This window comes from Furipterus horrens, unplaced genomic scaffold (genome assembly GCF_987537825.1).
Source record: "Furipterus horrens unplaced genomic scaffold, mFurHor1.1.pri manual_scaffold_5, whole genome shotgun sequence".
Taxonomy (NCBI): Eukaryota; Metazoa; Chordata; class Mammalia; order Chiroptera; family Furipteridae; genus Furipterus; species Furipterus horrens.
The window spans coordinates 111,232,702-111,257,585 of record NW_028327175.1 but is presented as its reverse complement, the minus strand read 5'-3'; the positions used below and the strand labels follow the sequence as shown (position 1 = coordinate 111,257,585).

Sequence of the window (24,884 nt, the reverse complement as noted above, 5' to 3'; positions counted from 1 at the left end):
ATGAGTGTGTTCATTAATTAGATTAAAGTAATCCTTCCTTTCACAAGGTGTTCATATATCAAATAATCACAGTGAGCACTTTAAATATCTTATAATTGTCCATTAAACTGTACTGCAGAGCAATGAGGAAAATGTGATGGGTCCACTTGATATCAGGGTTTGGGGTAGAAATCAACCTTGACACCCTATGCAAAACAAGAAAAACAAAAAAACCAAACCAAACTATTCCAAATGGAATAGGTAAAAAAAAATAACAGGTAAGAGAGTACCATGATCCTAGGGCAGGTGTTCTTAGGACACAAAAAGCAAAGACTGATACACTGGAGGTAACTAAAATTATGAAATTCTGTTAAACAAATGGCAACATAACAAGAGCGAAAAGGCAAGCCCCACTCTGGGGTAATGATTGCAGCCACTGCACCCAGCACTAGCGTCCAGACTACAGGAAGAACTCCTGCTGTAGTGGTGATAGAGAAACAGGAACAGGCCTTATTCTCCCGCACTGAACAAGTGAAACACTGTACTCTACAGAAAACAACAGGGTTCAAGCTCTGGACAACAGGCAGTGAAAGCAGTGATCCCAGAGAAAGCCTGTCAAGTATCGCAGCTACTGCATATTTTCCAGGCCACAGCGCAGCAAAGAGAAACCAAACACAGCCCAGTGTACCAGAGAGACCAAGGGGCCCAAGACAGCTGGAATCTGTAGGACAGAGTGCCCAAGTAAGGAAAGCTGCACAGGAAGACAGCTACAGTGACTTGCAGAGGATTCTCCTGGAATTTTCAGTGAGTGTTAATCCCTATATTCAGTTGAGTGAGGAAATTCTCTGGGGCTGGTGAAAGAACCACAAGGGCGGGGTGCGGGGTGGCGACAACAGCACGGATGGTCCCCAGAACTCACACCAGCCTGGGACTAGTCTGTGTTCCCTCCTGACATAATGGAAAAGCCTCATAAGTCATGCGACTTCAGGCTGCAAACTCAGAAAGGTGTTGCCTCAAATATGGGGACAAATTAGCCCTGAACTAAAAACTGTTATGCTCCCACCTGACAAAACTTACAAAGCAAACCTTGAACAAAAACCAAACTATTGCCAAGTAACTTAACCATGCCCCAGAACAAAGGTTAATAATATTCAACACCCAACAAGATCAAAATCACAATGGCTGGTATCCAATAAAACATTACCAGACATATAACAAAGCTGGAAAATACAGCCCATGACAAAGAAAACGGTGACTCAACAGAAACAGACCCAGAAATCACAAAGGTGACAGAATCTGTAGACATGGACGTTAAGTTATTATTAACTATATTCCATTATGTTGGAAAGATACCCAAACTGCCAATAACCATATGAAAATGTGACCACCTCGTGATCAGGAAAACATAAACTAAAACCAAGATAGTGCCATTACTCCCACCAAAACGTTCAGTCTGATAATTGACACTGCTGGGGGAGAAGGGGTGTGTGAAATTGATAAACCACTTTGGGAAACTTGCTGACTTTATTAAGTTGAACATATGTGTACCTTTGAGCCAGCAATCCTACTCACCATAAATGCAAATATATGTGCAACAGAAACAGAAATAACCATGGTCAAAAGGAGCTTATGCCTAATAGCCTCACACTAAAAACAATTCAGGTATCTCTCAAGAAAAGCTGATTCCAAAACTCTTTCAGTATATCCCCAAAGTGGAGTTCTGTAAGTTAATGAAATTGACCAAATTATTGTTACTCAAAATATAGGTGAACAGCACATAATGCTGAGCAAAATAAATGAGAAAGATACTACATCCTATGTAAATATTTTCAACATGCAAATATAACCTATAATAGGATGTTAGAAACCCAAATAGTGGTTTCCTCTGAGGAGGAGGCAGTGACTGGTAAGGACAGAAGCGGGGTGGGGGGTGCCAGCAACATTCTGTTTCTTGATCTGGCTCTTCACTCCATCAGCCATACACTCATCACTCGGCAGTTTCCTGTCTATGCTGAAGTTTAACAGAAAGCACTTGTGTTGAGTAAAGCAGGAAAGCATGACAGAAGTTATTAGGTCAGCAGGCCACTGTGTGCACAGAACTCACTGTTTTTCTTTCCTTTTATGCTCAGCTGGATATCATAATAATCTTCTCTTCTATCAGATCGATAGTCCACCTCTTTACACTGGATATAGGACTGCAAACAAGGGAAAGATGGCACAAGTATTATTAATCAGCAAAATGTTTGCATTTTACAATCTTTTAAAATCATTCTCTAAAAGTGATAATCACATACCACCATTTTGCCTCTGAATAATTTAGGTATGGTGCCTTCTACACATGTGCCTTTCATCTTATTTTCCACATTATCAAGCAACTGGAAGAGAAAGTTTTTGCTTAAGAAAATGTTATGCTTAATTATTATACAGTAATTTGCAATGTGACTAGGAAATTTCAACGGTCAAAGAAACTCTAAGACTATAAATATTATGGCCTTTGGCATGCAATTATCAAAAACATACAAAATCTTCTTTCTTGGTTGGATATTTACAGAAATATCTACATGCAACAGTTGAGATTAACCCTCTATACAGCCTTCGGAATGAATTAGTAATCTGTAGTGCCTTTAGAAGCATTTTTTTTATATTCATTTTACCTCTGTGGAAAAGCATGTAAATTGAGCACTAAACTTAACTCGTATTGGTCCACACCAAGAGATTAATGAGGTTGAGCCTGTCAACAGGATTGACTGGTTTGTCCATGGATATTTAATGAACTGGATTCAATCCAGCTAGTGCTGCAAAAAAGAAAACACACCTTGCCCAGCCAATCACCTTGAATAGCCATTTCATGTTGTGTGTGTATTTGTGTTTGTGTTGCTTTCATCACAACTTAAAAGAACGGGAATCTGCTAGTGACTAAAGCTGGTTTTGGGGAGAATCACTCACACAGAGGTCTGCCTCAACCAGAACTTCTGTGTGAAGAAGGGGGTCTGGGTGCTGCAGAGTAATAACAGAAGTCACTCTTGCAAACTGAAGTAAGGGCAGCAACTTAAGCCAGTAACAACTCAAGTAGATATTCCAATTTAATACATTAAATGTATATTGCCTACTCCTATTTAAATTCAAGTTTCCCCTTAAACTACCGTCTCAAATAATTTTTTTCCATTCTTTCTGGCTTTTAAACTATATAAATGCTGCTTTTTTACTTCTAGCCTAGTTCTGACCCTGAACAAAGATGGGCATACCTAAATTATGGTGACGTGAAGTAGGTCTGAGGTTTTACTTGGTAACAACTTCTCTGACAGTGCTTCAAAATATTAAATGTCAGTAGTATATAATTATAGCTGAAAACTTACCACTCGGCATAGCTCTTGAACATCATGTTGCATGAAGCTATCTAAAGTTTCCCACCTTGGAAAGATAAAAATGAACATTTATATCGAAACTTCCCAAATTTCAAATAAGAGTAAATTAACAAGCAGCTTAAAAAAATTACACTGTATAATCGGCCATTATTCTTAAATTCATTTTCTGAGATTATTTTGAGGGTTATAATCTGAAGATAAATTGAATTTTATCAGGACGCCCAAATGCTCACAACTTCATCTTGTTCTAAACAACTTACTGCAAGGGGAGGGCATGTTGAGGGGGGGGACCCAACGAAACCGGAATTTATTTATAAAAAATTGTGTATTTATTCTCCAGTCACCTTCAAAGTGTTGTCCATTTGATGAAATACACCTATTGAGAGGTTTTTCCACTGCTCAGAGCAGTTTTTGAACCTGTTTGTTTTGATGCCTTTTAGTGCTTTCTGCTGTTTTTTGTTTCACCTCTTCCACATTGGCAAAACTTTTCTTTTTGAGGACTTTGTTCATCCAGGGAAACAAACAAACAAAAAAAAACGTGGCTTGGGGAAAGATTGAGTAAATGGGGAATATAGGGTACAAGCATTAGGACATTTTTGGCCCAAAACTGCTGAACTTTCAAAGAGGTGCGGGCAGGTGCATTTGTACATCCCATCATGAAACAGACAAACACACTGAAAGTCTTCCAAAAGAAAAAAAAATTTCTGAGGCCTAACACAACCTCTCAAAACGCCAGCTGGTATACTAATACAGATGGGTACCCAGAACACTCACCTAACAGAGGAAGCCTGTATCACAAGGTACCCACCCTCCAGAAGATAATTCCGGGGTTTTTTTGGGGGGGGCCCCCCCTCATACATTTGTTTAAAAACTATACATGTCTTTTTCTTGACAGGTAAAGCTTTAAGTGGTAAATTATTTCTCAAGCAAAATTCTAAAACCAAGCTGCTATTTCCAAAGTGGTCAAATAAAATACAACGATAAATATACTGTGACATAATTAAATGTCTACATGGTGCTTGCAATTCTTCTATCAACTCATTCATTCTTAAAGAAAGCAGAATGGAAAGGTAGATTTCCAATACATACCCAAATGATTTTGTTAGCTTTTTTGTTCCTACGGGCTTATCGCTGTGCTGTAGTTCGTAGAACACTCTCTGTAATGCTAAAGGGACACTTTTGGATGAATCATCACCCTCTGTTGGCATCATGTAAACGGCCTAAAAGAATTAAGAAATAAAAATGAAATTTGATGTGAAAGTATCACTTCTAATATCACAATGGCTACGGCAGTTTAATTAAGGCTTTTAATTATACCCTAAATAGGTCAGAAAGTTTTTTATTTTAAAGCATGAAAGTTTTTAGAGACCATCTAGAAAGCATAAGACAAAATAAAAATTTTTTTTAAAGTACCTGTAGCTCACCATCGAAAGAAAACCATTTTTATTTCATACTTCAGAGCAACATTTTAAAACTTAACATTACTTATAAACAAAAGATTAAATGAAACAATAGCTACTGAAATTATCTACATTCAGCTACCCCCAGGATGTGATCCTGCCATGGTAATTAACCTGAAGAATAGCGCAAACATAAAAGGAAAGCCAGCAGACCAGCCAGTGGCACCTCCAGAACCAGGAGTCTGTGCTGCCTGCACTGCTCCCTGCTGCTCACATGACTTTCCTGAAGTACTAATGATTCTCTCGCCTACATTAGATTCTAGGGAAGTCTATTCTGGTTTAATAGTCTTAAAAGGACTAAAAATATGTGCAAGCATAAAACAGGGGCCCTCTGGAGACAGCACTGTAGTATGAGAAGACAAGGAAAAGTTTGGCAAGAGGGCTTTGCTTGTCCCGTAATACTTGACAGAAAAGGGTGGGTGGAAGGTTGAGTAGAGAAATGCCATCCATTTACCTTTCGTAGTTGATTTGTGAAAAATAAAGTCTGCAGCAGGCTGTTCATGTAACAAGTCGCTCCCTGATTCTTTAAACCGACATAGCCCGTGTGCTTCTTTGAATCCCACCTACAAGATCAGTTTGAGGTTGAGGGAAAACCGCACAGGACACCTCCTTGCTTCTGCAACGTGTGTGGAGTGATTCAACTAGATGATAGCGTGGTGGCTGACATTTCACTGCTATTTCCCACCATCCTGACACAGGAATGAAGGCAGAGCACCTCTCCAAGTTAATAACTCATCATCAGGCCCAGGGCACTAAGGATACCAAGGCCAAGAGTTCTTATCACAGGGATCCCGTTAATGGTCATTGATTCTGTCCACCCCAGTGGATGGACTAGTGCTTATTCAACCCCAGCATTCAAGAAGCAGCTTAAAACACTATCTGCTGAGAGAAGCATCGTCATCATTTACCAAGGTCAGCACTCACAGATACGAATTAAATTATATATACTTGTATCAAACTGACTCCCAGCATAGTTCTATTACATTCGTATTAGGTCACATGTAGTCAGCAAGAAATGAAATATGTGAGACACCTCTTTTTGTAGTCATATACACAGGAAAAGACAAACATGTATATTGACAAGTTTTAATGCAGACTTTCAAACATCTACAGCTTTTTCTTTTTACTCTTCTATTTAGTAGCTGGTTCAGAGAAGGTAAATATTCTTAGTTATTAGTCCCCACTGTGTCTCCCACCACGGAATAACAGGAAGCTGAAGAGAATGCCACTTGAAAGCAGGACACCCCCCCCCCACCCCCAAATCCCCATCTCCCACCGTGTATATACAATGCAAAGGCATAAACAAATGTGACCACCACGAAGTGTCACCAATCCTAGAGGAGGCATTTATTTTGAGGTCAGGGTCAGCAGTACTCTGATTCCAGGGGTTAGGCCTTGCAAACATGTTCAGGTGCATCAAATGACCCCAGGTAAAATTAATGTGTGTAAAAAAATTTTAATAAATGGTAAATGTAAAAAATACAATAAAAATTACAATTAAAAAATTTAATTGTCAAGAAAATGTAAGAATCCTGAATTACAGATGGTTATTTTTAAAAATATAATCATAAAGATTTAGAAGATAATTGTTGAATAAGTTTTAACAAGTGTGGCTGAACCAATTAATTTATTTTGATTGGTAACACTAAAAACCCAATCTACATTTTTAAGTCAAGAGATAAAGGAAAAAGTTTTTAAAATGAAGGGGGGAAACCCACAAAAATTTCAATTAGAACTCTTCTGTGTTCACCTCCTACTTCTGGTATTTGATATAACATCATAAGTATATGTTTTGAAAAGGCTACTCAAGAGAAGCCCGATTCCTCATGTATCAGCCCAATTAACGTGAAGCTAATAAATGTTATTTGCTTTAAAAAAAAAAAAAAGGTTCCCAGAGCCACCCTCAGGCCATGTTAGCCAGGACCTGGACTAAGTGATAGCTCCTTCATGGCCACCCCACTGCTCCAGGTCCCATCCTATCAGGGTCAACCAATGCACTCTTGTCCAAGAGTAAGGCCAAAACCAAGAGATTGGTGCCTGTCACTTTCCCAGATAGAATGTTATTGTTTCACTCTGGCCCTTAAAAGTCTGGTCTCCTATAACCTGCTCCCAATTTACCATCTCAGCCTTCAATTCCACTCTTCAACTTTCCTGATATTCTTACCAATCCCAAACTTTCTTATTGGCGTCTTTACTTATGTTGTTCTCCCTATCCTGAATTCCATTGTCCCACCTTATCAACCAATAACCCAATATATTCTTTAAGGCCAAAACTTATTCTTGCACACAGACCTTCCTGGACCGAGTGACAGAAGCAGAAGCATCTCCTCACAGGCCCTCCTCTAAGCTCTATGGTGCCCCACTCAATACCTCACCCACTCAGCACGATGACATCCCTGACCTCTTCAAAATAAAAAGAGAGCACCGCCTGCTGTAGTTATTTAAGTACTGGTCTTACTCCTTTATCTGACCAGCCTGTATACATTCTTTGAGAACAGAAACCCAAAGCTGTCATACTGATCATATAATTATACAGTAGTGCACAGCAGGGTCTGGCATACAGAAACTGTTCAATAAATCCACTAAACAAAGCAGTGAATGTGAAGCTCTATGTTCCATGTGTGCCAAGGGGCAAGCACAGAGAAGGTGCTTATCTGTGGAATCATGCATTTCTGATAATATGCAAATGTTGCTCTTACTACAGCACAAAACACATTTCTTAATAGCACCCAAATAAGGAAAAACTTACGCAACTCCATGGGGAGCATCCGCCTGTACAAGGACTTCAAAAGTCACTTTGTCATCATCTATAAATCCTTTCTCAGGATCAGTCACTTCCTATAAAAAAATAAAAATATCCAACTTGCATAAGATCACACGAATGCTCTTCATTCCAAAGAGACAATTATCCTAGTGTCCTGTATGTAATATATTAAAATACTTTTCAAACACCGAAATAATGCTTCTAGTTTTGCAGTGTTTTAGTTTATTTTAAACAGTAATCTCTGAACAAAAGGAGGCATCCCAGAGGCATTTGGGGGAGGGGGGGCTGGGCGGGTACAATGCCATAGCATGGAAATTGAGGGTTGAGTGTCTGTCTACTCAATCATAACAGGGATGGGGAGGTTCCATAAAACCCATGGTAGAAGGCTGAGCAGAACACTCCTAAGCATGTTTCCACCTCTGCAAAAAAAAAAAGCCAAAATGGACTGACTCAAGAATTCATGAAGGTTCATGAAACCACCCCACGCTATGTCTGACTTAGGGAAGAACCGCAATTGATATTATTTCTTTTAAAGAAAATTTACCTATCAGGAGTGCTACTGACTAGCTTACATGTTTTACAAAATGTTGAGACTTGAGACAAAAGCTTAGCTAGGAAAAAAATAAAGAAACATACAGATACCTGTCCAACTTATAAAACAAACACTTTGATTCTAAAATGAATAGAAGGCGCTCTGGCTGGGTAGCTCAGTTGCTTAAGAGTGTCATCTCAATATACCAAGATTGCAAGTTCAATATCTAGTTAGGACACATATAAAAATCAACCAATGAATGCATAAATAACTGGAATAAGTTGAGCTCTCTCTCTCTCCCCCTTCCGTTCTCTCCAAAATCAATCAATTAATTAATTGAAGACTATGAACAATAAAAGATTTAGGGGGACACAGAATGTTCAGATTATTATTCAGTCTAAATCCACTGTTACTTACACTCCAGGCCATAAAATTGGAAAATCCCCAATCATTTTCTTTATGGAAGAATAAATGACTAATACGACGACTGAATGACTTCTCGTCATCTCTGTAATTTATTATCTTCAGCACTGCTTGTGCGTGACAAGACCACGACCTGTTTAAAGAAAATAATCTAAGCCTTAGATGACATATTTCATTGGTGTTTATACATTTTTTTAAAAACAGCACACAGAAATTCTCACATTTTTAAAAATCATTTTTTGCGGAGTCGGGGGCTAGTTGAGAAGGACATTTTTACCTTTAGTGGAGAAAAAAGCTAAAAAAGGTTTGTGGGGGTGCCCCTATGAATGAATTTAACTCATGGCTTAATTTTTTTAATTTTTCAAAAGTTTAAGTCAAGTTTTTTTATTGCTATCTTTAAAATCCATGTTGAGATTTTAGAAGAGACTACAGCTTTTAGGTCAAATTATAGTTCTATGAATATTATTTTAAAAGAGCAGGAAAAAAAGAAGGATGATAATGCTGTTTTTGGACAAAGAGACTTAAGGCTCTAGGTCCTACTAATAAAGGTGTCACTTCTAAGTGTCACTCCTGCCCCTGGTAGCTTATAGGTACTGTGGCTGTCAAGTTCTCAAGAGCACCTGTGACGTAGGACTCTGGAAGGGGCTGTACCAGCAGGCTCCTGAGGAACTCTGAGCATGGGTACTGAATCACAACCACAAGAGACGTGACCATAGATGCAGTCTGTCACATTTGGGGCAGACCACAAAGGGCCTCTGGATCAATGTTTAAAAACCAAAAGATATGCCACTTTAAAGGTCCAACAAAAGGTTACAATGAAAGCAGAGCTTATAAAGGAATGTTACAAATCAACTTTGAACGGGCTGCAAACTCACTGGAACACCTAGAAGAGCAGTGCTGTGACGTCGGCACTTCCATGTGCTCAGGATCCTTATGCTGGATGTGGACGACTCCCTGTGTTTCCAAACTAGCCCAAATACTCATCAGATCAGACCATAATTTGAACATAGAAGAAAAATCTTAACCTACATACAGCCCTGACTGCACCATAAAATGGGTTTGGCACTTCTTAAAAACTCTACTAAAAAGAAAAATAAAATGAGTTGTATTCCCTGGAGCTTGACAGAATAGCTACAGCCACATTGTTCTGGGAACAACCTTCCCTGAGAGTACCAAAGGGCCAATCTGGGGGTGGCAGGAAGACTGGGAAGACGTGTCCAGGGAAGTGGCTTGAGGGCAAAAGTGGTCTGGAATCCCTTCAAACGATGTCAACTGGGGGTTCTGATAAACATTTAACAGTGACAGTTTTTAATTAAAGGGAAGGAGAGTCAAACACTACTGGTTTCATCTGAATAGAAGGCTCATGAAGAAACTTCTTAACTTTAAGAACATTTTATAATGTACCTCTTTTTATAACTTACATGAATAAAAGTTTTTTTTCTAAAATAAGTCAGGCCCATGTTGTAAAACTCTCTGTTTAATTTTGAATTTTCTGAATAACCTATAGGAACTGATTAACACAATGAGAAGGACGTCAGCCTAAATAATTTTCCTTAACTATAATTTTCTTGTAGAGTTACTGGTGAATAAGAATTAAGCTGGTAAACCAGTAGTCCGCTCGTCTACCGGACCCTGATTCCATGCTCATATGAACTTTAGTTTTTTATTTGCAAGAAAAAATATCTACCTTTTCTAGTTTGGATATAGTACCTACCGATGAGTTTTAAAGAGGGAAATGTACTTAGTCTAATATAAAATCAACGGGCTATGTACACGCAGCAAGAAATTTCCAAAAAAAATTCAATATTCAAAAAGAGGCCAATCAAATTTGGCTTCCAATGTATTAGACTATCTATGGATTTGTAATTGCATCATTTAAACTGTCTTACGTGGAATCAGATTCAGCATTGCACTGGAGAAAGAATCCTACGCTTTTTTGGTGTGGTCTGTCTGGATAAAAGCGTGGCATCACCATAATCTTCCATGGCAGATTTCGCACAAAACACGGAGGGCTAAGGACCGACTCACTCAGTCTGCTGAAGCGCTCGACAGTGAACTGAAAGGTTGCCTCGGAGCGCCAACTCGTGTCTGCAAGAAAACACGTTGTTGATCAGAGCCTGTGCACTATGAAAGAGCCCTGAAAGCACCAACAAACAGGGATCGACTATCCCACACAACCGCCACCTAGCTGCTAAAACCCAGCTCTCTGGGAAAATGACAGTATCAGTTCCAAGTTACTAAAGTACCTAAAGCTGCACAATGATATACAGTTTCTGTGTGAATGAAACCCCACAGAACACACACACCTGCCTTCCCTCCTAGATGTAAAAGAAGTTAGTGTGGTAAGAACATCTGTTCTACTCTATCTTAATTCCCACATAATCCCTAGTGCATGACGGGGCTTTGGAGAAAAGGGATGAAACATGTAACATTTGTTCAAGGACAGGACTTGTAGATGAAAAGAGAAAGGTCTGAGACTTGGGCTGAGCTGAGAAGAAAAAAAATGAAGGGGTCACCGAAACTGCAAAAACACAGGAGGCCTTTCAGTGAGGAGTGGGAAACGACCATTCCCAAAGAAGCGCAGCACTGTTTAGACACAAAAAGAGTGCTATGAAGTTAGCCTAAAAAAAAAGGTTAACTTCATTAGTTCACAATTATTGTGGAACACCAGACTGGACTCCTTAGGGAGAAAAACTTTTAAAATACAAAAAGAAACTGGTATTCTTTATTACTCAATGAGACTGAAGGCCAATTTAAGAATTACGGTTTTCTCCAATAAAAAGGAACCTGCTGATATAATGCCTTTTAGAAGACTTTCAACTAATGTCTCGTACTTCAGAATTCCACCTTTTACTGATGGTGGGTATTCATTTACAAGTGACACAGGTCCGGATTAGCTTTTACAAACCCAGCAGTGTCCATACTGATGCTTGTCAGACTCCTCATGAGATGAAGTGGTCCTCCCAAGGCCACCCCACCCACTGGTCACTGCCAGGACTTCATAATAAAACATCATAAAACTGCCACAGCAAGGTACACATTTCTAAATGCTTTCTCTTGCTTTCTGTATCTATCTCTTTGCAGACTGGGAACAGTTCACAGACAGGCAGGGGACCAAGGGCCACACCTTGAAGAGCCACAATTTGGTCTACAGAATAGAAGGAGCCTGGAAGGTTTTTTAAGAATCAGGTGCTTTTTTGACATCCTGTCCCCCAGGCTCCTGAGATACCCAATGAGGCTGGAGGCTTAGGGGAAGAATAACATGTTAAGAGCACACTCCCTTCCTTCATCCTTCAGTTTCCAAACTGTGGAGACAGCAGAGTGCTCAGGATGCCGACTTCTCAGCATATACAAACTGCTTAATTTGTGACTAACTGAATTTGTTCTTAGTAAAACATGTCCATCAGTCCTCATGAGAGGGCAATATTCTTCACCAAAGAAAGAAAAACCCAAAGTATGTGTGACAGTGTTTATACCTTCTTTTAAACATTTTCTTAAATCCCTAATTTTTTTTCCCTACATGTAACACTGCTCGGCAGTTTACAGAGAAGCCATTTGAAAGGAGATTAACTGAGCCGGGGTGAGTCACATCTAAGATGTGCATTCTATATTTTAGCCTATCCCGGTGGCAGGCAACCCTAATCCCGGTAAGGGAAAATAAAAGTCCACCGAAAAGGCAAGAAACTTAAGAGAATGATATCTAGAAAGGCTTAGGAGAAAAGTATGCCACTTTTTCATAGACACACAGATCACATCTGAGTGGCATTTAAATCCTGCAAGGTAGGCAAAGGAAGCTATTACTTAATTCTCAATTTATAAACGAGGAAACTGAAGTTAAGTGGCTCATCTTATCTAACGTGTTTTACAAAGTGACCACTGGGGTTTCAATACCCAAGATTTGTGAACACTAAGCACAATGACTCTGCCTCTAATTTGGAGAATGCCATTTTAACACTCTGCCAAACACAGTCCCCAATAAAACTGGCTTGCTCCACAGTGATCGAAGAACTGAAAGGAACCAAGTGAAAATCACCCCAGGACTCTAACTCCTGGGATCTAAAGAATACAGAGTTGCAGGGTCCTGCCTCTCTTCTAATTCTATTTTGTTTTCAGATACAATTCAGCTCTTCACAGGATTAATTTTATATAGATAAAAATGGATAATTCCCCCTTCCTTCACCTCTTAAAGTAAATAAGTAAAATCTCTAAAAAGAAAAAAGAAAAAAGGCCCAACTGATGTGGCTCCGTGAAGCACCAGCTTATAAACCGGAAGGATTCCCAGTCACAGCATATGCCTGGGTTGCGAGCCAGGTGCTGGTTGGGGGTGTAAGAGAGGCAACTGGCCCACATTCCTCTCCCTCTCTTTCTCCCTCCCTTGCCCCTCTCTCTAGAAATAAATAAAATCTTTTAAAAAAAATGTTTGATACATATTATAAATGCTTTGCTGTTCTTCCACGCCAAACTTTAGTCAAATTTCTAAATTAATCTTTAAATATTAAATAGGACCAAACAATGGTGAAGTCAGTGTGGCACTGGGTCCACAAGATGGCAGGCAGAAGCAGAGGCAGAAGCTCAATGCCCTGAGTCTGGTGTCACTCTGGCCCACAGTACTCAGTTCACACTCGTTGAATTATACACTAGATGTGAGATTCTGCCTCACATTGAAGGCACATCCTATAACAGACTTATAGCATGAAACACGCTATCAGGCAATTTACCATGAGATTTCATGTAAATAGAAATCTCACCCTATGGCTGGAAATTCTTTATATTAATTGAATAATTAAAAATTATATTAAATACAAAAAGGTCAAAATAGAAGAGTCTACAAAAAAAGAGACGCTGACTTGAAACCCATCTATGGCAAATAAGGATGGCCCGATATCCCCCTATGAGGAATTACAAGAGGCTAATATAATAAGTCTTTGTCCAAGAAAATAGGTGAAAGATACCCAGGATCCTATGTACTATTTTTGCAACTTCCTGTGTCTGTAATTACTTCAAAATTAAAAATGTCTTAAAAAGGAGTGTACATGGGATTATGAAGGATACTCCATATCCTTCAGTATTAGCATTTCAACCAAACAGAAACTCTAACCTGCCACGATACCACAGAGCACCTATTTCATTACTCCATGCATCTTTTTATTGTAAACAATAGGATGACGGAGCCTGTGTTAATTGCTGTCATCATACCTTCTCAGTCAGAAACCTGGACAACCCACTACCTTCCCATCCTGTACCCAAAGAGAAGCAGCAGCTTCTAATAATAGTCCACAGCTACCTGCGCCCATTCTTACAACAATCTTATCTTCACATGGCAAAGGCCAACGTACTAGATTGGGGTTCAGCTGCATGAAGCATAGGAAGATATAATACTTTGGTTTTCTGAATCAGAAAGGTTGGCCTGAAGTTTTCCCAAAAGGCACCCTTGCAATTAATTTTATCAAACCTCAATTGTTCATTTGAATACAAGTCTTCACAAGTCCTAGTTAATTCCCAGAAACTATTTTTGTTTCTTGGGTACCAACAATCTCAATCTAGATCCATCTAGAGATCTGCAGAGGCTGCATCTGCTCTAAAACTTTTCATGGTCACCCCAAGAAAAACAGTAAGAAATTAAAATCAAAGTAGAGTAAGTAGGCACAACTAGAAAATGATTTTGAATACTTGCCCATAATTCTATTTTAACAGAATTTGTAATGCTCTCTAACTCACAAACATCTTTCTAATCTGTGCTATTAGCTATTTAGCTATTTAGCTATTTAATTGTTCTAGAGGAAACATACCCTATTAAGGCCTCTCTGCAGTTAGGGCACTGATCATTATAATCCAGTGTTTTCCAGAATAAGATGTTAAAAGGAGATTGAGGAAAAGGGGAGTTCTAAAATTCAGAGTCTTGGGGGGGTCATTAACAAAAAGTCTTTTGGAGAAAGATGTTCAGAAACTGGTGGCTCAGAGAAATACTATAATACAGAAACTTGTTTAACCTAGCACTCCTCAAATTTCCTAGATTCGAAACACACTTAAGTCCTGCAAGAGTTTTTGAAATACACATCACGGCTGCAATAATGCTGCCCTAAAGTAAGGAAGACTTCTACTCCTAGAACCAGAACCACCTCCCTCCCACCCCCTCTGCCAGCAAACGAAAATGACCTTTTTACTCTCTTAATCCTGGGCCTTTCAAAAGGCACCTAAAATCCAAACCAGGAAGAAAGTGCTATTGAACACCACTCTACTTTCTCCTATAAGATGCTTTTTCCATTTGGTGATTCACAACAGGAACATTTCCACTTTTAGGTTCTGTGGTTCAGCACCATTATTTACTACTAATAATTTAGCAGAACTGCCTCGAGAGAAAAGGGATTTTATATGCATTATGATCTTATAACAGTGGTTCACAAAGGAGGCAATTCCGGCTCCCAAGAGACAGACATCAGGCAGTGTCTAGGTATTTGGCTGTCACAACTGGGGGGGTGGCGGGGAGGGGATAAGGGTGGGATAACACTGGCATCCTATAATGCATGGGACAGCTCCCTACAACAAAGAATGACCCACCCGAAAAAGCAACAGCCGAGGATGAGACAGCCTGCCCTTTTATCTGCACTTGTGCCTTCTCCCAAGCCCTCCCCCCTAAAAACACAAAGGGAAATATCAGTATGAAATTGCTCTGTAGGAACTAGACTGAGAAGACTGCAACTGGGTTGGGACAGCTACTGCTCCATAAGTAGTTAGAATTGATCCTTAACTCAAACCTGGCACACGAGACCTGACTGTGCCTTCCCACTACATTCTCTGAATCACTTTTGGCATCTTCGGTGTCTAAAATAAAACCAAGAGCCCAACAACCAAAAAGACCACACACCCACACCGTTGCCCTTGGTCTAGAGTGGAAAGCACACTCCACAGGTAACAAAGCAGCGGGGTTTAAACCACGCCTCTTTACCTTCCTCAGATATTGCCTCAGCCAGCTGCCAGGGGGTAAACCGCACTGTGAGAGAACTCTCAACTACGGCTGCAGTTTCTCATGGAGGCTGAACTTTTGGCAGGAGGTCTGAACAGCAGTCCTTCTGGTGGTGCAGCCCGTGGCTGATGAGGTTTCTTTCAACTGCCCCGTTACACCCCTGGGAAGGACACAACCCTCATGAGGATTGATGGACATGCTTTTGACAGAACATGGTTTCATATTATACTGCAAGATTCCAGGGGCTGCATAAAGCGATTACTGGCTGCTACCTGCTCATGATTTTGACCTTGCAAATGTACAGGTCACATAATCTAATAAATTACAAGGAAGAAGCTGCCTCAAGAGAAAGTGATTCCCTAGGCACAAAATGGCCATGCATGTACATATGCATATGTTTTTTGCATAGAAGGTAAAGACCAAAAATTAGTGTGGGAGAGTGAAGCCCAAAGCTCGGTCTGATTTCATACCTAACAGAAGTGGGATACAGACAACTGATATACACACTACGATAAGAATGCAATGGAAAGCCAAGTTCCAATGTCTAGAGGTATCTTGCTGCAAACAAGAAGAAAAGGAGAGTAACATGTAACTTATTCTGAATACTAAAAGTGGCTGGAAAATTGCAGACCTGAGTAAATACCCATCTATTATAAACTTCTGTATTTAAACCTTCTCACCTAGGCTGGGGAGAATCAACTTACCTTGAAATTTTAAGTAGTCTTGAAATTCAACAACAAAACAGGCTAATTTTTCTTCAAATACAACCTCCTAAAAAACTAGCTGCTCTTAAGAAACTCAGAAGTACTTGAGGAAGAAATACTCATCACATCACTTTGTATTTCTGAAAGTTTTCTGCCCCATGAAAGTAAGTAAGCCACACATACTTACCATCCTCCATATCTTCTTCTGTGTTGTTGTGCCCATCACTCATGGCTACATTCCCATTGATAACAGGATTTTGAATAATTCTTGGTGGGTCATCTGTATCTCCAGCTTTAAAGAAAACAAAGAAATTCCATGGTTTTTACCTTCACGGCTTGGAGTAAATAAACAAAAATATTCAGTACTTTTGATTATTTCTAGGCATTAATAAGTTCCAACTGTGCTAAAACAAATGCACTCTAACCCAAAAGGTACTTCTAGTATATTTACTAAATATAAACTTGGGCTGATACCAAAATGTTATGTGTACTTGAACACTTAACACAACAATCCGCTCCACATGCAATGATATTTATTTTGAAGTAGGTTTCCTACTCATTCAAACTCAGTCAATCCTAGAGAAAATATTGAGGATTTACTAAAAATAAATAAATAAAATCTTCAAAGAAAACTTTTAGGCAATGACTGGCAAACATAAGGTGTAAATTCCAACTGTAACATTCTCATCACTATTTCACTCATTAATTTAAAAACAATCTTCTTACACTGGCATAGGTCCGTGATTTAAAAACAAAAACAAACAAACAAAAAAACTGGCAAGACAGGATTTAAATAGTCTCTACTGGCCAAGAGAGCCATGCTTCACATTCTTAGATCCTTTCCTTCTTCCAGGTATCAGAACAGCTCACTGTAGCTAATGCTGGCCCCTGTGGTGCCTGAGCACTACACAGCTTTCCCTGGGGCATCAGACTCTTCGGTAGCAATTAAAAGAGTCTCAGCTACAAACAGTAGATGTGGTTTTAAAAATAGCTACATAGGTGTGCCCCTGACCTACAACATTTCAGAGCCTTTCCAGTGTTCAGTCGGTTTCAGCACCACGGATAGCACCCTCCATACCGCCAAACCCCAAATCATCAGGTTACATCTCTCACATAATTTGTGAATATAAACTGCACTTTGTCCTTTTTAAGCATCTTTCACACAGACACCTTAGAAATCCTTGGAAGCCAAAACAAAAACACAAAACAAAACCACTATTACCACCTACGTTTAGACAGACCATTTCTGATCTTAATACTACTTTTATTAAATATCAATATATACACTTAACAATGTGTTAAGTTATTTTTAAAAATAATCATATATATTTCCTAAACTGGCCCCTCAACCCCCACACCCTGACAGATAAATTGGGGGAGGAAAATATGGCAAGGAGAAATTCTTTTTACCATTGCTTAAATAGATCAAACTCTAAACTATATGTGTTTAAAAGGCAATGAAGAACCAGGTACCATGCTTGACTGAAATTTGTTTCATCCACATCTACCCTCATAAATTATGATAAAAGAAAATCCCTGGGAAGGCCTATGAAATAAGTGGCAAACAGTCCATATGGACTATTATGCAGCAGTTTTTTTTTTAATGCACCAAATGGGATAATTTCTAAGTCATGTTAAGTTGAAAAAATTAGGACACCAAGCAATAAATGCAACCTTTGTTATAAGAGATAAAGTATGCTAAAATAAGAATATATAAATTGTTATTTTCCTTTATATTATATGAATAAACAAATACTGAGAGGATACACAGGACCTATTAAAGAGGTTCTATAAAAGCAGAAGACTATTCACCATATATACACATTCACAGCATGAGAATGTACTCTAAATCTTAAAAGTAATTTGCTCGATGCATGCCTGGTACTTTAATTTAGTTCCTTGGTTTAAATCTGTCATACTGTAATTCCTTTAAAATAGGGCTTATAATGCACAAATGCAAAAATGACAAATAAATAATTTTCTGTGCACAAAACAAAAGCACTGCTCCTAAAATTAGGATGTTATGTAAATGTAAGCAGTCTAAATTGTGTCAAGTCATAACTTGCCTGATCCATAATTCTAAAGATTCTGAGATCCAAGTGAACTCAGACTATTGCTGCAAGAATCTTTAAAGGTTTGTTTTGGTGATCTGAGGTACAGACTACTTTTTCACCACAAATTACAGTAGTAATAAACGTCAAAATCAATTCAAGAGATCTTATGGATCACCACCCACAACACCTTATTGTGTAGAATGGAAAAATGAATAAATTGGACCACAGGTTTTCAGCAGAATTAACTTAAATGTGGTGAATGAAGAAAACCTATTATTTTATGAAATGAAAGATCCGGTTCTAATGTTAATGAAGATTTCTCTGCAATTGGCCCCAGAAGGCAATGCAGGTAGAGTTCTATGGCTGAACAGGGTTCTCCTGAGCAAAACCCCATCTTTTACACAGCAAGGTACACATTGCTACTGGGATTGTCCACTTTGCTCTTTTCCACCCTTCGTAAGCATGGAGAGGGTGGTCAAGACCAATGGCTGTGAAATGGCACAATGTCCCTGGTTGGACCATCAACTAACTACATGAAAAACCAGGCCAAAAACAGGCTCCATGAAGCTCCTGAACAAGTACCATGGGACCTTTAGGAAAATTTGGCAACTTAAGTCTAGCTCCTGAGGGACTGAATATCCAGTTTTAAAAAGCTCCTCATAAATGAGTTAGTTCAACAAGAGGATTAAAATTTTAATTAAGACAGTAAATCCCTGGACCAGAATTAAATGATGAAAGTTCCCAATACCTACAAAAAGTCTGTCTTAGGCTTCCAGAAATATCGTAAAGCATAAATAACAGTGCCTTCTGCCCTGTTTGGTGTGGCTCAGTGGATTGAATGCTGGCCTGAGAACCGAAGGGTCACCGGTTCAATTCCCAGTCAAGTCACATGCCTGGGCTGCTGGCCAGGTCCCTGGTTCCGGGCGTGCAAGAAGCAACTGATTGATGTATTTCTTGCATACGGATGTTTCTTCTCTCCCTCTCTTTCTTCCTCCCTTCCCCTCTCTCAAACAAAAAAACAAAAACAGACCACCACCTTCTTTATTATCGAAGAGTACAAAGTTGGTGTGTACATACATTGTCGCAGTATACAGTAATCCTGTTCCTGAATTTTATGTACCATCTAGCTGGAATTTTCCCAGGTGTGTCAACTCTCCTTTGGCTAATATAAACAATGCTAATTTTCTGATACAAAATAATCTCAGATAAGACTGAAGACATATTTGGCAAATGTCTGACAATATGGAATGCCTCAAAAGAAAAAAAAAAAAAAAAAAAGAGGACAAAATGTCAATAGGTCAAATATCTGCAGGGTGAAAAAAAAGCAATTATCAATGCAAACTATAAACTATGTACACGACACTCAGAAAAACAACAGAAGTTCATTTCCATTATTCATGACTGGTAAGCCTTTTTGACAAGAGACCTTGTGGTAAGTATCAGAATAATAATTTTAATATGTATGTAAAAAGGTACAAATACCTTTTTATAAAGAGTGACTTTAGAAACACACAAAAGACTATGTTGGCTAATTACTAATCCTCTATACCTCCTCTCTTAGTTAAGATGCCTATGCTTCTGTCCAGCTTTCCTTTCCCGCTGACTCATTTGTGATGTCATAACAGAAATACTAACCCAAAGAACATGGCCAATTGATATGGAAATGATGCAACACTAAGCAAGCACCTGAATCTCACTCCTGCATGAGCTAACAGATAAAAGATTATTCCAATTTGTGGCTTTAACATTTTCTTTCACTTCATAAAGATTTCTTTCTCAAACTTCTCTCAAAAAGTCTTGGGTTGCGGAAACCAAAAACCATAATAAAACTTCACAGCCCTCCACAAAGATCCTGGTACACAAAGAACTGGCCATGTCTCAGATTAACTCTCCACTCATCCCCCTAGAGTCCTCAAATTTCCTAACCACTGACACAACCCAGGGAGCAAAACCAACATGACAAAATACAGATTACCAATTTATAGTCCCTGAATTGGTCAAGCCGAGTCTTTAACTGGACAGCTTAATCTCAACTCTACCAGTTCACCCTGAATTCCAAGTCAAACACCTCACCCATGTCGCTCCCCTCCTCCACACTTCTGCATGGTCTTCCTCCTTTCATCTCTCTCCCAGCACATAAAACAGGTTATCAAAGTAAAATAGAACACTGGTATTTTTCTGCATATTCCTGTCTTAACAGGCAATCCCAAATATATTTCAGGAAAACAGTTGAGAAATAGTATTGGTTCTGGAAACCCATCAAGCAGCATAAAGACCCCAATATACCTCCTGAGTCACGTTCTTGTCCAAGCCTATGGTACCCGGCCATGTCTGCATGGCTCTGCAGCAGAATCTGCTGGGATTGGGGGAGGGGAGGTTCTCTCATCCACATCAGAGTGACTGCATAGAATCTCTAAGAACTCTATACCTCAACATTCCTTTTTTAAAGCTCCCACAAAATTAGGATCAGAAACAGATTCAAGCAACTTCAATAATTTAAATACCTTCAAAAGGCCAAGTATCCGGTTCTATGGGGTGGCCTTTAGGGCACAACGCTATGTTGGGTTCTTTATATGTGTATTTAACAAGACCATTCCTATGTAAAATGTGTATATGGTTCATGCATATATTATTATGAACCTGTACATTTCAAAGAAGTAGTCTTGGAAATTTATGTAAAGCACTAAAACACAACCACAAAAGAAAATGGTGTGCAGTTATCAAACTTGATGTAGCTTAACTGTAACATTTATTTATAAAAGTTCTTTTTATTTTCTATGGCAAAGAGTTTGACACTTGAAAAACAGAAATGATACCTGATTTATTTTTCTAAGTATTTAGGATATTTTAAATAAATCATTGTCCAATAACAGTTTTTTAAAGAGGAAAAATAGTCCAAAAGCAGAAAGAGAATGTTAAGGGGGCAGGGGGAAACCTGGTTACTAGTTCTTTAGCTGATTTAAGTTTTTAACAATGAGAAACCTAGCAAGGGGCACATGGGAACAAGCCACACTAGCTTTCAAACATTCCTATAAATCTAAAGTGAATCCACAATTAAGTCAAAGTTTACTTAAAAAAATTTTTTTTACTGATTTAGAGAGAGACAGAAAAACATCCATTTGTTGTTCCACTTATTTATGCATTCATTGCTTCTTTAAAAACAAACAAACAAAAAAAACCCCTCACCCAAGGGTTTCCAATTGGTTGCCTTCTTTTATGTGCCTGGGCCATGCCTGGCCTGGGGATGGAACTGGCAAACTGGATATGTGTCCTGACTGGGAATCGAACCCATGTCCCTTAAGTCTAAAGGACAATGCTCCAACCCACTGAGCCACCACCAGCCAGGGCTCACTGGCTGATTCTTTCATGTGCCCTGACCAGGCATGCAACCCGCAACCCTGGCACATCAAGATGCCCCAACCAACTGAACTACCCAGGCATAGCTAGTGTTTATTTTTAAAAGACAAGAGAGCAAACCCTCAAGCCCAAGAAGAAACATAATATTAAATTTATATGTGAAAAACTTCAACATGACTCATCCACATAAGCATGACTGAAATTCTCAAAATTAAAAGGAGGAAAAAAACAGAAAGAGACTTGACTTTGGATGGTGAGCACATGATGCAGTATGCAGATGATGTCTTATGGGACTATACACTTGAAACCTGTATGGTTTCATTAACCAATGTTACCCCAATAAATTCGAATGAATAAATGAATAAAAAGGGAAGCATCAGAGCTGAGACATGAAAAGCTTTCCACACAGATGCCTAGGCAGGGGCACAGAGCAGAGCTCTTCAGGGGGGCTGCTGGGGAGGAGAGCCTGTGTCTGTGCCTGTGCAGGAGCAGCACTGGGGTGAGGCAGAGTGGGATGCTTTCCCATTTCTAGATGGACCCTTGGGCTTAAAAGAGATTATGTCACCAGATCAGGGTCACAGCTGGGATGAGGGCAATGCCACAGAAGAAACCCAGGACTATAAGGCTATGGGGCTTCTGCTCTTTCTCTGCGTAACTCATTATGATACTATCTACCCATTTGGCCCTTTCAGCCCTTTCCTCAAGGAGGCATGCTCACTCCTTATATAGTACAAGTTAGATGGGTCAGCCAAATGTTTCCAGAGGCATGAATCAGAAAAAATAAAAATGAGAAAAGTCCTAAGCACAGAGGCATGATGCTGTGAGAAGGCTGAGGTTCTTAATTCTATGGATAAATGTCTACTCTCAGTATAACCTGTAGTCCTGTACAAGTTCTACTATATCCTCCCCACAATGAGATTATCACTCATTGTGATAGCTGCAGATTCACAATTAATATAGAAAAATAACAGAGCCCTGACTGGTGTGGATCAGTGGATTGAGTGCTGGCTTGTGAAACAAAAGGTTGCTGGTTCAATTCCCAGTCAGGGCACATGCCTGGGCTGTGGGCCTGGTCCCCAGTTGGTGATGTGTAAGAAGAGGCAACCTATCGATGTATTTATCGCACATCAATGTTTCTCTCCCTCTCTTTCTCCCTCCCTTCTCTAAAAAGTAAATAAGATCTTTAAAAAAACATTTCTGCCTTAGTGAAAAAAAAAAGAGAGAGAGAGAGATCCCTTTTCCTTTACCCAATTTTCCCCAAGAGCACAATTTTGCAAAATATAGTACAATATATCACAACCAGGATATTGATGTTGACACAATCAATATACTAATCCTATTTCCTATTCACTTGCTCTCATTTTATGACTTGTGTAGGTTTGTGTGTCCATCACAGTCAATACTCAACAGTCCCAACACAAGGACACTCAGAGTGCAATGTCATAGTCACACCCATGTCCCTTGTGTGCGCCATATCCCCCAATAACCCCTGGCAATGACTTATCTCCATACCCATAATTTGTCACATCAATGAATTGCAGAAAAAAACATAGGTATGTAACCTTTTGAAAGGTCTTTGACACTCAGTATAACTCCCTTGAGACTTACATTGCGAACATCTGGGCTGTTTCCAATTTGGGAATGGTATGAGTAAAGCTGCTATAAATATTTCTGTAGAGGTCCTGGTTTCATACTTACGTTTTACCTTTGGATTTTAAAGAATGAAATGCTCATAGTAGCAAGGCAAGAGGTACAGAGATGCATCAGGGAATGACCTTCCCCACTCTGAGTCTAATGTGTAGGAAGACACTGTTTGATGTGTCACCTTCCAGGCTTTCTTTTTTTTTTTTTTTTAGTTTTTTATTGTTAAGATTTTATTTATTTATTTGTAGAGAGAGAGGAAAGGAGGGAGAAAGAGAGGGAGAGAAACATGATGTGTGAGAGAAACAGCGATTGGTTGCTTCTCACACGCCCCCAACTGGGGACCTGGCCCAAAACCCAGGCTTGTGCCCTGACTGGGAATTGAACTGGCAACCTTTTGGCCCGCAGGCCGGTGCTCAATCCACTGAACCGCGCCAGGCTTTCTCAATGTTCACAAACAGACATATATGCACAAGGTGCCTGCAATTTTTTTTCAGAAACAGAAAAATGGTTTCACTAATCACACACTACATGGATAAATTACAGCTATCTTGAACGAGTTTACATACACACATGCATAAATTTGTACATGGATTTAATTTTGAATAGCACCATAACACTGTCATGATTTACTCAACCATTCCCTTACAGAAAGACTATTTCCAGTTTGTTTGTCTTGGGGGGATGGGGGGAGGTGCCACTTGCATGATGCACAGCAAACAGCTCGGTACTACGATTTTTGCTATGCTGCACCATTTGTAACCAGGTCCTTCTTTCTCAAACAGGTCTGGTCCTCACAAGTAGTTTGCCGTGCTCTTTCCAATAGCATTTATCAACAATGCACTTAAGAACCAGAACACTACCAAATGGCTCTGAACAGCTAAATCACAAAAGCCACCTTCAAAGTTCACATATTATTCAAGAGAATGCTTCCAGCTCTGATGCACAGTTCCATTACTATTATTTGAAGGCATTCAAATACAATCAATTTCCTGACTTTTGGCCCAGAACGAATCCTCAATGTATGGTACCTAGTTCCAAACTCACCAAGGAGTGAAAAGGCAGCTGACAAACCACCGAGACAGAAGGTGTGTACTCAGTATCACTGAGAAGCAGGGTGCAGCCTTTGAGCCAGTTATAAAGGGAGGGCATCTGAAAGAGACAGGGCACATCAGGGACAGAGCAACCAGGGAGATGGGCAGTCATGAGAGACATGAGGCTGGGAACTGCCACACTCCCAAAGAAACCAGAGCCTCCTGAGGACAGAGAAATGACTTCCTGACACTCAAAGAAAACATACAGTTCTGTGGGAAAACTCAGTAACTGTTGGGTCAACTACAGCAACGCTGGGCATCAGACTAGACCATGGAATAGTCAGTCCTTGGACAGAACCTGGAGGTAACCAGAGACTGAAGTTCTTACAAGGATACAAACATGGTTGATGACTGACAGGTCTGAATTACTCTGTTCTCACCCCAGGTCTGACAATCAGTCTTTTCTCCCTTCCAAGACTCAGTGGCTCCCAAAGTCTACCACCCTCACGGCAAGTGGGGAGGAGGAGGAGCCAATTAGGCACCATGGTCCCTGTTGGCCAACAAGCTCACCCTCCCAATCACAAACACCACACTGTCCAGTAGCCCT

General features: G+C 39.6%; 1 protein-coding gene across 3 annotated transcripts in view; it reads right to left on the bottom strand.

The window, feature by feature from the left end:
* The window catches only part of USP7 (ubiquitin specific peptidase 7), a 63,098-nt gene that overhangs the window by 16,993 nt on the left and 21,221 nt on the right, over window positions 1-24,884 (bottom strand). The window contains exons 2-10 of one of the 3 annotated variants that reach the window (XM_090277025.1): window positions 16,379-16,483; window positions 10,413-10,611; window positions 8,518-8,656; window positions 7,554-7,642; window positions 5,259-5,367; window positions 4,434-4,564; window positions 3,336-3,390; window positions 2,274-2,354; window positions 2,084-2,174 (exon numbers count right to left, since the gene is read on the bottom strand). In XM_090277025.1, coding sequence (XP_090133151.1) covers window positions 2,084-2,174; window positions 2,274-2,354; window positions 3,336-3,390; window positions 4,434-4,564; window positions 5,259-5,367; window positions 7,554-7,642; window positions 8,518-8,656; window positions 10,413-10,611; window positions 16,379-16,483 — 999 coding nt within the window. Of the gene's footprint in view, window positions 1-2,083; window positions 2,175-2,273; window positions 2,355-3,335; window positions 3,391-4,433; window positions 4,565-5,258; window positions 5,368-7,553; window positions 7,643-8,517; window positions 8,657-10,412; window positions 10,612-15,469; window positions 15,489-16,378; window positions 16,484-24,884 lie in introns of those variants that run through there. The other 2 variants (XM_090277026.1, XM_090277027.1) reach the window with 2 other exon arrangements.